Source organism: Charadrius vociferus, unplaced genomic scaffold (genome assembly GCF_000708025.1).
Source record: "Charadrius vociferus isolate BGI_N301 unplaced genomic scaffold, ASM70802v2 scaffold1413, whole genome shotgun sequence".
Taxonomy (NCBI): Eukaryota; Metazoa; Chordata; class Aves; order Charadriiformes; family Charadriidae; genus Charadrius; species Charadrius vociferus.
Window position 1 is genome coordinate 1,090,641 of NW_009647827.1, and position 12,402 is coordinate 1,103,042.

Sequence of the window (12,402 nt, forward strand, 5' to 3'; positions counted from 1 at the left end):
TCCCTCCAGAAAAAAATGTGCGTTGGAAGAGAATAACTGGTTTCTGCAGGACCCCACAGATCTCCCACCACAGCACAGCTCTCACACTACTCTTAGCATCTCATCTGCCTGTGGATGTGCACACAAATCCTGTCCGTGCAGGGCCTGACTCACCTTGTTGTTGACAAAATCCTTGGACTTGAAAGCATTCAGCTCCAAGAAGTATCTGAGCAGGGAGATGTTCCCATCCTGGACTGTATAATGAAGAACTGTCTTGTTGCTTTTCACATCCTATTTAAAAACAGAAAACCCAAACAAAATAAGAAGCATTCTGCAGAACAGCCTGAAGATATTACATAAACCCATCGGAGAGAAGTTCAGGCCAGCTCTGCAGCTAATGTGGAGAACCTGCTTCCCTTCAGTGGTCCTCTTACTGTCCAGTGTTTTCTTCAGGCTGTAAGAAAAGGCAGCAACTAACTCTGCAAGCAGTCACTTGAAAGGGGAACAGACTTGGTCCTTCTGTCAGCAGTTCATTCCTTCTTCAGTTCTATAGTTTGAGCGTAGCACGAGCATCAGGCAGGGCAGGGGAGAGTTCCCATACAAACAAATGGCATATGGATAACTGAGCCAAACCCTTACCCGGCTGTAGATGGAAGCTCCTGTCTGCACCAGGAGGCGGATACAGGACTCCAGCTCTTCAGTCTGGTGCTGAAGATCTTTCTGCTGCTCCTCTGTCAGCGTCTGGCAACCCTGCTCCCGGAGTAGGGCATTGTGGGCCAGAACAGCACAGTGGAGTGGGGTATGGCCTGGAAAAGCAAGTACAGGAGGAAGATAACAACAGTCCTGACAAAGATACTGACGCACAGAGAGGAAGCAAGGGCTGGCCGGGAGAGCATATGCATCTCTGCACGTGTGTTGTTAAGGTACAAGCCCTTCTCTGGTTCCAAAGGTACCACATTGGCTGTATAGACACTTTATGGGGTACTCCAGCAAGTACACAGTTCCAATTTTGCCATTGATTCAATCACCACTGAATCATCAGCACCAATGAATTCTGTGGCATTTGAGCGCACAGTGACGACTCACCAGCAGGCAGTTTCTGACACCACTCTGGCCTCCTAGCACACCACCAAATACCAGTGAGTATCGGTCAGTGAAATAGCCAATACAATTTTTCATTTTTTTTGATACCACTATAAAATACTTGTACAAAGGGTTTTACCTTCAAAATCCTTCATTTCTAAATCAAGAGGGAAACCTAGTGACAGTATAACCTAGAAGCAACAGAGAAATGGAAAACTTTAGATCAGCAGAATACTTTCTAAGCCAAAATTCAGTGAAAACTAACAAAATTTTAAAACAAACAAACAGATAATTATCATTTAACCACAAACGAAGCCCTTATTCGACACTAGATTTCAGTGCTGTGAATTTATTTCCTAACAGGGACACTCAGGGTTACACAACATGATCATGTTCCCTAGTTTCTTAAACCCATCCTAAGTATAGTATCCTAGTAGATTCTCAGTTCAAAACAGTAAATTAAGTGACTGCCCCCAGCTCAAGAGTGCTACCCTCCTTGCTTTCACCCTAGATTAAGCAAAGGCACCAATAACACCAAATCATATTTATTCTGAGTTATTCTTGGCAAGGATAAATGAAAATCTCTCCTCAACATGTGCAGCCAAACTTTATTACCTAAAAGTTTGCTGACATCAGAAATTCTCAGACCAGATTTATTTACTTTTCCTTTTTAGTGTGCAGCAGATGTGCAGCACTGTGACAGGTTAAAACCACAGCTTGTTACAATGGCTGTAGCAATGAGGATGCAGAGCCTATAAATGGCATGAAATGGTGATCTGGAGATGAGCATTGCTTAGATTTAGCAAAGAGAAAAATTTTAAAACTCTTTAACTTAAGAAAATTATAGATTTGATATGATGCAGCCAAATAGCTCCTTGTCTATCTTATTACAGGTAACGCATTTTTTGCTCTTGATTGAATAAAGCAAGTTGTTCACATCTTGGCTGAGAATTTTTGCAGTGCAGTGACTCATCCAGAACCTTGTCAAGTTAGACAAGGCGCAGGACAGAAATCCTTCTGCGGAGAGATTACCCAGAACAGTTAGGGCTTGTGCTCTACTTTCATAACAATAATAATATATACAGATCAAATATTGTCTGTCAAGCAGCTCTGAGCTGCGTGATAATTAGAGATTAAAGTGTTAATCCATTAGAAAAAAAAAACAATTCAAATAAACAAATAAGCAAACTAACTAACCATAAAGCATTAAGAAGCAAGCCTGGGTGCATTTTCTCTTTTTATGCCAAGGGAAAAAAAAACTCAAAACACCCAATCAAAACACAGTCCACCACAAGGCACTCTGGGAGGCTTTGTTGGAATCATCTGGATGTAAAACATTTTTCCCCACTGAATGAGACACCTGTTTTCCAAAGAACTCGCAACGTTACTCATTAACTGCCTGCCCATGACTCAACGCAGGGCGTGTGCAAGGCAAAGTTAACGAATACTGGAGATGGACTGTCAGCATGCCAGGTACCCCCTGGTACTTCCACTGGCACAGCCCTCATCCTCAGAGGACCCTGTGCCCTGCCTTCAGGTTAACTCATCGGCAGCCATGCTGCTGCCACAAAAGTCTGCATTGAAGCTGCCTATACTCAGTCATGACGTGAATCAAGGAAGGCACATTTTATTAATTCCATTTTATGGCCAATAGCTAAGCATTTAAGAGACACATTCCAATATGCTTATCTCTGCTATGTAATCCCTTCCAAAATTCCCACAGTGCCTTTCCTAATGTGCTAATTTGCTCTTCAGGGCTGTTAGAGTCTGCCTGGCACACAACTTAGATGTAGACCCTGTCTACAGAAAGATGTATGAAGCAATAGAGAAGCAAAGACCTGGTCATATAAGTCAGGAAATCTCTAGTAGGTTCCGGCCATCCAGGAGAGTCTAGTTTCTCTCATGCCCTGAAAAATCTTCTCAATAGATCTTGGTTTTGCATAAAATCTGAAAAATGTGTCTCATTTTGAAGGCTGTGCCTGTGCTGGCTCCGTCTGCAGGGTCACATCTGCTCTCTCTTCAGCTGGCTCGAGTCTGGACAAAATTCATTGCTCCCGTCTGGATGACACTGACATCAGGGAGGGGGTTTCACACTGGTATTATTGCTCCCTCTCCTCACACCCCACAGCTGCCTTCAGCCTCTGGGGAACCCTGTCCAACGCAGGTATCAGTACAACACTGAGGGCTCAAGCTAGAGCAAACCCACTCTGCCTGGCCTGCCATCAGCAGATTTAGAGCTATGATCTGCAAAAAGAATTTCTTTTCCCCCACAGATACACTAAAACCATTTCGTCTGTAACAGAAGGCTGATGTTAGCTGCAAGTATGGTCCTAAAACAGGCATAACTGGGGAAGTCGATTTCCTAATGGAAAAGGAAACTTTGGTCAGCCTTCATTGCTTACTGACATCTTGCCTTCTGAGACAGTTGTTTAAAGACACCAATATTGAGACTTTATTCTAGGCTTATATTGCTAGCAATTAAAACCATAAAAGCTTTTCCTACCTGAAGAACTTGCGCATACCCATATGTTGCAGCAAGATGTAAAGCTGACTGCCCTTTGTTGTCTACAGCATTGACATCTGCTCCTGTCTGGATCAAATCATAGACAATAGCTGGCTGCCTGGCAGTGACGGCCACCAGCAGAGGAGTCTGAAAACAGCAGCACAGCAGATAAAACGTGAGAGTCTAGAAGCACCTGCTATCATAAAACAAAGAGCAGGGAAAGGCAGTCTGGGCTGAACGGTATCTAGAATCCCAGGGATTGTGGTGCAGAAACCAAAGACAGCTCACAGGCAGATTTTGAATCCCACAGATTAGGACCCACGGCATCACAAGATGGGGGCATTTCCCAGCTCCTGCTAAACTCCCTCTAGTGTTCTTCAGCCCTAATTTGGATGACAACCCAAGTCCAGCATTTTTAGAACAGTGTTTGTGTCAGGTGCAACACTCTGCGCATAAATCTGTTGGTCATAAAACCTTTGGCCTCAGACACTACTGCCGACATGCACATATTTTCCTGGAGCAGTGTTGTCTTAGATCACTCTATGAATCACAGACTGAAAAGAGAAAAAGGTCATTCTCATCCCACCTAATTTTAGGATCCTGCCAGAGGCACCTAAGCAAGGAATATCAATGCCCAAGGTTGTCCTTTGCAGTAACAGAAAGACAGAGCTGGGTTTTACAGGGCACCAGTTGCTGTCAGCCATGAAAAGCCCACAACCACCCCAAACATCGCTGTTTGTGGGAGAAAATAGTCCATATTACCTTTCCTCTGTGTTCCTTGGCATCAAGTCTCCGTAGCAACTTCATGCGCTCTGCAGCTGCCAACGTATACGCCCTCATACCTTTAGCTGCATAAATATGTAGAATTCTAAGACAGTAAATAAAGACACTGATCACCGGTTGGCCATGAACCACCCTGGGAGCAAACAGTTTTACAGGGTAGCATAGCCACTTTGGGGGTTTTATACCCAGTGTTCCACAAAATCATGCCATAAGCCCCGAAGGGCTTGGCCTTGCAAGCACCCACTCCCAAGGAAAGGGCTTCCTACCTCAAAAAACCTGCAGCTTTCAAGAGTCCTTAGCACTCCTGAGCTTTGGCAAGCTGTCTCCTTTCCACTTCAGCACTTTCTTTCAGGTGAGATTCACCCTTGTGCTGGGAGGTACTGAAGTCCTCCACAAAGCCTAGTGTTGGGGCCCAGCGTACCATATTGTATGTCTGCGTCACTTGCTGGGGTGATACGGCCTTGTATGCATTGGTGATATCTCACCATCTGGGGTAACACCCTCCTGTAAATGCTGTATTTGTAAACAGCCCGTTAAGCTCTACTTCTTTATTAATACTACTGGTGAGAGGGACCAAGTCCTTATCTTGTGCATAAGACAAAGAGTTGTCACAACCCATAGCAGTTATGGGCTTGCTGGTGACACAGCCCTTAGCAACTGGGGAAACACTTCACTGCTTCACTTTGGTTGCCTGGCTCTATGGCAGGAGCTGGAGAGAATTACACAGAGTTACTCACCACTTCCATTCCCCCAGGTCCTATTTATCCTATTTACAAGAGCACTGGGCAGGCACAGGTAGCTTTGCAATTCCCCTTTGGACAGGAAGAGACCATCCTACAGGTAGTTGTACCAGCCCCTGGGTTTGTTTCACTCCAGACAGCGGCGTTTCATACTTTTTAGTCAGAAGGTGGTAGGCAGTCATTTCTTTCCTCAGGCTATTTTATACCCCAGAGCCACACCTTGCAATTTCAGGAAGTAGAAATGCGAATTTATGGCTAGTCTGATTTTCAGTCAAGCTCAGCATTAGCCGTGGCTGCACACCCCCACACCCCCAGGGGTGCCAATAGAGGATAATAGTGATTGAACTAACACCTGAACTGCAGGAGTGCTTCTGTGAGTAAGGACAGCTTGAGTAAACAGTGCCTTCAGGCTATAGCTGGATCATGGAGTTCCTCCTTAGTCTGCCTTAATGTGCAAAATTAGCAGAAGTCTAACAGCTAATCTGTGGTTCTAGCCTGTACATATGTTATTGAACTAAGTGATTGCTAAACCAATGCAGGGTTACCCTTTTGGATAGGAAAGAAAACACTCTAGGCATATGAAAGTTACTGTAGATCTTTATTGAAAAGGATTTTGTCTTTTTCTAACCAGAACAACCCAGAAAGAAATTCTGAAACAGTTCATCATTGTTTTATATTCACACACAGAATTTACATACATTGGAGTGAAAGAAATTTAAAAGCAATCTTAGCAACCACAGGCTTGATTCACAACTGCGTTATCCCAGTTTCACCTACTGAATGTCTTTGTACTTATAAAACTGGTGTAAGCAGTGGTGAACTAAGCTCCTTCTAATTAATTTCTTTCCTGGGTTTTTCTGCAAATGTAAGCCACTAATTTCAATTCACCTGAACTACTGCTATTTTCAAACAACTTTACAATCACTTACATGATCAATTGCTGATGTCTTCCAGATTTGTCAATATTAAATAACAAATTATGCTTTGAAAGTCCTCAAGACTTTCAACCTGAGCTTGCAAACCTCACTCAGGCATAAACTGTAAGGTTGCTTAAAATATTGCCTGGGTGGCAACTGGAGTGCTGGACACCAGGTAATAAACAGTGCAATAAATTATTTCGCGGTTAGTCTTGCAAATAATAAAATCACCTAAGGATCCTGGGCTTTAGAAAGCAGAAAAACCCAGAGAAATTGTGTTCACCAGCCAAGACCCCCTTGCATATTAAGAAAACAATAAACAGAGTCAGAAGGGGATATATCTCCTGCAAATATATTTGCCTGTGGCATGGCACACCTGAACATCAACAATAATATTTACAGTTACATCGGAGGAAAAAGTAAAGCTACTCATTCTCCAGGAAAGAAAATCAGAAAGCTATAAAGAAAATGTGTGCACCTGCGGGCCTGGGAGACTACAGCACAGAGGAACTTTCCATAGCAGTAAGGCACAAGAGAGGTCACTAAGGTTCCCTGGCTCAGCACAACATCACTGACTTCACGCTGAAATGCTACAGAACAAACAAAAGTATTGCTGGCTAATAGTAATGCCATGAATTCCTTGTTAGACTGAAGTCCAGATTTTGGAAGACCCTGTTTCCTCAATGATCTCCTGATATAGGACCATGTCTTGCAATCCCAACTCAGGCAAAACTCCCGGTGACTTCAGTGGGACCAGGATCTGTCCATTGGTAGAACATGCAGCATTACCAGCCAGCCACAAAATCAGCCCCCCATCTCGAAGGTTGATATTTTAGAGTCAAAAAACATTCTGCAGCAGAAAGAACATGACTCCAAACCACTGTTCCACACCTACGTGGCTGTCTTCCAATGGCAGACAGGGTGAGACCTTCAAGTTACACCTTTGTGTGACCTCAAAACTTACGTCTAGGCTACTTTATGTTGCTCTGTAAATAGGGATGTCTGACTGTACTGGCATTTCGTTCAGCTGTATCGACTTTTTTTCTTCAGACTAATGGACCTACCTGTGCCAGTAGAACAAAACTACACTTCACATTTTCGTGTTTTCCAAAGGAGCAATTCAATTGAAGAAAGAAAAATGTCAGCTTATCCCCCAAAATGATTTCTAGTGGCCTAGATCAGGTAGAGGTTCCTCCAGGGACAGGACAAAGACACGCACACAAGGCATTTACAGACAGCTCTGGAAAGCGGTCCTATTGAACTAGGTCTTGCCAATATTTAGAGGCAAGTGTACCCTCACCAAACGCTACACTTGGCCATGGCTACACTATAGTACGTCAATTTGAGACCATGCCCTGTGTCCGAGGATGAAAGTCACCTTGTGCTGATGCTGAGCACAAGAACTATGCAGTATCAAAAGCCTGCCTAGAACAGGCAGCAGAAACTAACAGCAGAGAAATCTTGTGCTGGGCCCCAGGACAAAGCAAGTCTCACACAATACACAAGTCATGGTGCGCTAGAGGTGGACACCAAAATCGCAAGTAAAGTTCCCACCCCACCCCCCAGCATGCTTTTCCTCTGTACTCAAAACTCAAAGTGGTGCCAGGTGGAGTATTGAGTAGGTGAGGATCAGGCCCCAGATGCACAACTTAAAGCCCTTCAACAGAGAGAGCATGGTTTAAAACATACGTATCATTGTCTTCATCTTCTAGAAGCAGCTTCTCAATGGGCAGTGTGCCAATGACTCGTCTGGCATCCTCCAGCTCCTGGGGGGCTGGGTCAGGAATGGAGATCGGCAAGGGCACAAACTGTGGCCCAGAAAGCGTGGAAGAAGCCGGCTGGTACTGCAAAGGGGAGGCTGGCAGTGCAGAGAGGGGCTGTGCCCACGGGAAGTACGTGAGAGGTGGCTGCTGATCTGTCACCTCGAGCTGAGGCACTACAGCGGGGGTGGTACTTCGGGGCTGTTAAAATAGAAGAGAAATAAAACAAAATAATACAACTGGCCAGGTGGGGTGGGGGGAGAACACAAACTAGCAGACTAAGGATGCTTAGTCTCACTTTTAACATCCCTTTTCCTGTCTCTCTGGGTACAGCGTTATACTAGTGTGAGAGTTTTCCCACGCTGGTCCCCATGAGAGCAGTGGCTGTGGGTGTCCCAGGTGCTCGCTATCAGCAGCTCACACTCATGTCAAGTTCCCTCTAAATATCTGTTCCAACTCCCACCCTCACTGTAAGCCCATGAGACGGTTTCATCCTGTGCTGAAAACTGTCTTTGACAGTCTCTCTTGCAAGTTGAACATACGCACACAACTTTGGCGCCACAAGCCTGAAGGCAGCTTATTCTGGCCTCTGTGACAGCCCATCCTGACCAGCCCCTGCTAGTCAAGGCAGAGCCACGTTTGAAATGACAGCCCTTCCTCAGCAGTGAGGCCTCAGGATGCAGGCATGGGCATTTGCTGATTTGGTGTGTCACTTTCAGCAGCTGAACAGAAAAGTTAAACAAGCTGCTTGACTTCAAATGAAACAGAATTCTCTGCCCTTCTCCTTTAAGGAGGAGCAAATCATCTTAGGTCAGCCAAACAGATTTTGTCCAGCCTGAAACCAAATGTTCTGCTATGTTTTCGTGCTATTTTGGCCTTGCTCTTCCATCTTCAAAGAGTAATTTTTGAGAAATTTATTGCCAAGTCATTCTTCCTGCTCCACCTTGTGGATGTGTTTCCTGGAATCCCATTGACTTTTTTTTTTTTTTCTCTCTTTTAAGTTTGGAATTACATAGTGAAGAATCCCCTGGCTACTGCTTAGATCTCTGGTGGGACCGTGTCCTAAGTCCTTGTCCAGACAACAGCATTTATTGACTATAATGTGCATCCACTCAGTGAACTACTTTAATTCTGCTTCCTCAGGTATTCCAAATCCAAGCTGAAGAGCAGCTCCTCAAGTTGGAAGCACTGACAACAGTAATGTAACGTTCTGCATTATTATCCCTGAGTGCAAAAAGTATTCTCCTTCTGTAACTAACTGTTCATAGTCTCGAAGAAACTCAGGGCACTGGCATCCCTGCTGCTGACTTGATGACAGACAACTCATTTCCCAGGACAACAAATTACACTGTATGAGTTAATAACATGGAAAGTCTGGAGGAGTGCAGAGAGATGGGGAAATGGCAGTGAAGTATGCCTGATTTCAGTGCAGCCACAACTTTTTGTCCTGCTCAAACCATTCTAATGTCCAGCACAGCGCAGACAAGGCCAGCATGAGAACAACAATGTGGCATGGATGCAAAGACCCAGAACATTATAGTAATGAAATAAATTGTGCTGGTTACATCTGGCACTCCCCATGGCTCTTGCTAGAAAGTGGGAAATTTGCTGTCATTTATACTTAAGTATTTTTGACTTACTGCAAAATTGGTGATCAGCGGTTGAGAAGTATAAGTCAGAACAGATGAAGGTCCAACCAGTGTGTAACTGGGACACATAGGCTGAACGTACATATCGGCTGTGTACGGACAGCTGACTGCTTCGTGGGGCACATAATCAGGGTAAGTGGTCCACTGAGTTAAAGGCTGTAAGGATGTGGGAGAGGGCTGGGAGATCCAGCCAGAGCAGAGTGCTCCTTCATCTGTGACAGGCAAGGCAGAGGCAGCAACATCCATATCAACGCAAGGCTGGCCTAAAAAACAGGAGAGGGTTAAAACCCAGTTCATCATAGCCTTCCCTGCAGCAGGGCTGACAAACACTTAGAAAGTCAGGGAAACATTACCCATTGGTGAATAGGAAGGAAGCGGCTGATGGGGCAAAACAACCTAGAAGAGAGAAGAAAAATATCCGGGGATTAAGATCATAAGCATTAAATTCAATGCCCTCTGAGAAGCAGTGAGGGACATAGCATACCAGCTGATTATCAGCTACTACTTCAATGTCAGTGCCTCAATGTTCCCGCCTGCTCCTACAGAGGGGCCAGCAGAACTGAGCCTGGCAGCCCCACACGCAACCCCAGCCCTGTTCACAGGGGGCTGCGGGGCAATGAAAGTGGTTCCAGGAGGCAGCGAGGACAAGGCAGAGTTTTGCCTCTGGCCAAAGTCCCCGTGTCCCTTCAGCTCAAGGGGGCCTTACAGAGTATTTAAACCTTGTGTTGCAGAGGGAATTCCTCTTCAGAGAGGATCCAGTCAATCTGCTTCCTCCCGGGAGGACAGAGAGAGGTAGGCTGAAATCAAGGATGGCTCTGGCTCATCTCTTTTTGTGCTTTCGAACAGGCTGCTTAGCTTCCAAGTCACTTTCTGTTCCTAGGAGTTAGATCCTGACAAGTGCAAAGCACTTTCACCCTTCCATTAAATCAATGGTGATTTCAGGTGCTCAGCACCCAAAAGGCACTCCACCTAAAGTAAAGATACATTTAATGGTATCTCCAGGTAACGTGAGGCTGCATTGCCTTCAAAATGCTTTAGAGATGCAAAGATTTCTTTTATTGCCAAAGTATTGCCAGCTGGTGCCAGGGCTGGTCAATCATTTAGCTACTGAGGAAGAATTTTCCGCCTGTGTTTGTTTTCTCTCCTACCGTTGTAGCTGCCGTTGCACCGGCATTGTGAACATTTCCCCGTTTCCTTTTCAATAGCTCCTTCACTGGCTCTTTCACGCGGACACCTTGATAGGGGCGAGGCTGCGGCTGCTGTTCTGGAGCAGAAGCTGAGAACAAAAAAATGCAGGTGACATTTATTTTCCTTTCCTGCCATTTGCCCTGAGCCAAAATCCCCATAGCAGCCTGCTTGTCTGCGGGCTCTGCTAGTCAACGTGGCTGGAGTCTAAACTCATAAACATTTTCTTCCTTGAATGATGCCTTTTGGCCCATACGTGACGTCAGATGGCACAGGCCTTCTCTCTACCTTTGCTGCTAGGCTGCTGCGATCACACAGATAAATCATGAGGACAACTTAACCCAAAATAAGTATGCCTGCAATTCCCACCAGCTGTTAAATAGCAGCAGCAAAAGCAAGAAAAACTAATTCGTAGCACGAGCTTGCACAGGCCTTTCAGCTGGGATGGTCTGGAAGCCAGAGCTGTCTTTATGGTCTGCAGGAGCCATGTCCTGTCAGGCACAGGGTGTAATGAATGTGTTCTGTTGAATAAATAGGCATAGTGCTCTAAACATTTGTGAGAGCCACAAAAGACATCGTACAAGGAAAAGGCATTGCTGCTGTTATGCAGAGGATAATACTCCATTCCTAAAAGCAACAGCTACCAACAGACCTCCACCTCCCTACGGGGATATATTTTATACTCGTGCGAAATGAGAGTAGTAGTGGTGAGCCACACACTCTGAAGGAAGGTGGAAAAGGGCATCCCTCTTCAAAACTTACCAACCAGGTAGAGAAAAAAACAAAAATAGAGAGAGGCAACAAACATGCTGATTTTCCTCTAACTGTCTCTAGACTAAACCTTTCATTCTGCTGCCTTCAGTGAGGTTTCAGTGTGTTAATGGTGATGTTCTACCTTTTTTTTTCTCCTTAATCCCTGTGCCTGAAATTCTGTTTTCTTTAGGCTTCTCACAAAAATAGTGTGTTTATTTTATTCCTCCTGACTCCACTTGAGTGTATCTGCTTTATGTTCCTTCAGTGCCACTGATGTGCAGTGCAGTGATTTACCCCCACCTGAAGAACAAATCAGACTGACTATATCCAACAGGCGTATAATACAGATTGGTTAGTAGATATCTAGCCTATGACATAACATAATTGCCAGCCAGGTAGGTACAAAAAAAAAGTAAAGATTAGATGTTCCAGACAAATACATCATATTCTGTACTCGGACGCAAGCTATAAATGCAACCCAAATTAGAAAAGCATCCTCATTTGGAAAGCCATTTAACTCATCACTAGTTTGACATGCATACCTCATAGCTTTTGAGAAGAGGCAGGCATACTTAAGTGCTATCCTAGACCACTCATGTTTCTGTTCCAAACAGAGCCTGACAGCCTGGCCAGGAGGTTTATAACTTGGTGAGCTGAGACGTGACACAGTTTTGTGGGCAGTTTTATTGACAACACATCTCAGAGCTTATACCCATAAACTCTGATCCATTTTGAAAAGTAAAGCTTATGGCCAGCTAAAAAGGCCTATCACAAAGCCTTGCGACAAGTGAAAGCAGGGGAAGCACAGTTCTTCAAAAGCCAGTATTATCAACCCGTATCTTAGATGAACTATTTGGAGGCAATTGATAGCAGAAGAAAACCAGAGGATATCAAAGCTCAGGGAGGCCCGATATTTGTAAAGCCACTGATAGCAGTAGTGGCTACCTGCCCCTTTTTACTGCACCTTGATTTGTAAATACGGTAATTGATAAGTTTCCATTTCTAAAGATTGCAACTGGCCTTTGGTTTTCTGAAGTACAGGTTGATATC

General features: G+C 44.7%; 2 protein-coding genes across 2 annotated transcripts in view; both read right to left on the reverse strand.

The window, feature by feature from the left end:
* NFKBID (nuclear factor of kappa light polypeptide gene enhancer in B-cells inhibitor, delta) overlaps positions 1 to 4,553 on the reverse strand; it is an 8,931-nt gene extending 4,378 nt beyond the window's left edge. Inside the window, 6 exon segments of the mRNA XM_009882468.1 lie at positions 154 to 270; positions 619 to 785; positions 1,202 to 1,253; positions 3,566 to 3,712; positions 4,328 to 4,471; positions 4,473 to 4,553. Coding sequence (XP_009880770.1) covers positions 154 to 270; positions 619 to 785; positions 1,202 to 1,253; positions 3,566 to 3,712; positions 4,328 to 4,471; positions 4,473 to 4,553 — 708 coding nt within the window.
* Positions 4,554 to 7,654: 3,101 nt separating this feature from the next.
* On the reverse strand, positions 7,655 to 10,760 carry POU2AF1 (POU class 2 associating factor 1). Its single transcript, XM_009882485.1, has 4 exons — positions 10,563 to 10,760; positions 9,768 to 9,810; positions 9,406 to 9,677; positions 7,655 to 7,966 (listed from the first exon to the last, which is right to left on the reverse strand). The coding sequence occupies exons 1-4, from the start codon at positions 10,758 to 10,760 to the stop codon at positions 7,655 to 7,657; spliced, it is 825 nt and encodes a 274-aa protein (XP_009880787.1).
* Positions 10,761 to 12,402: the final 1,642 nt, after the last annotated feature.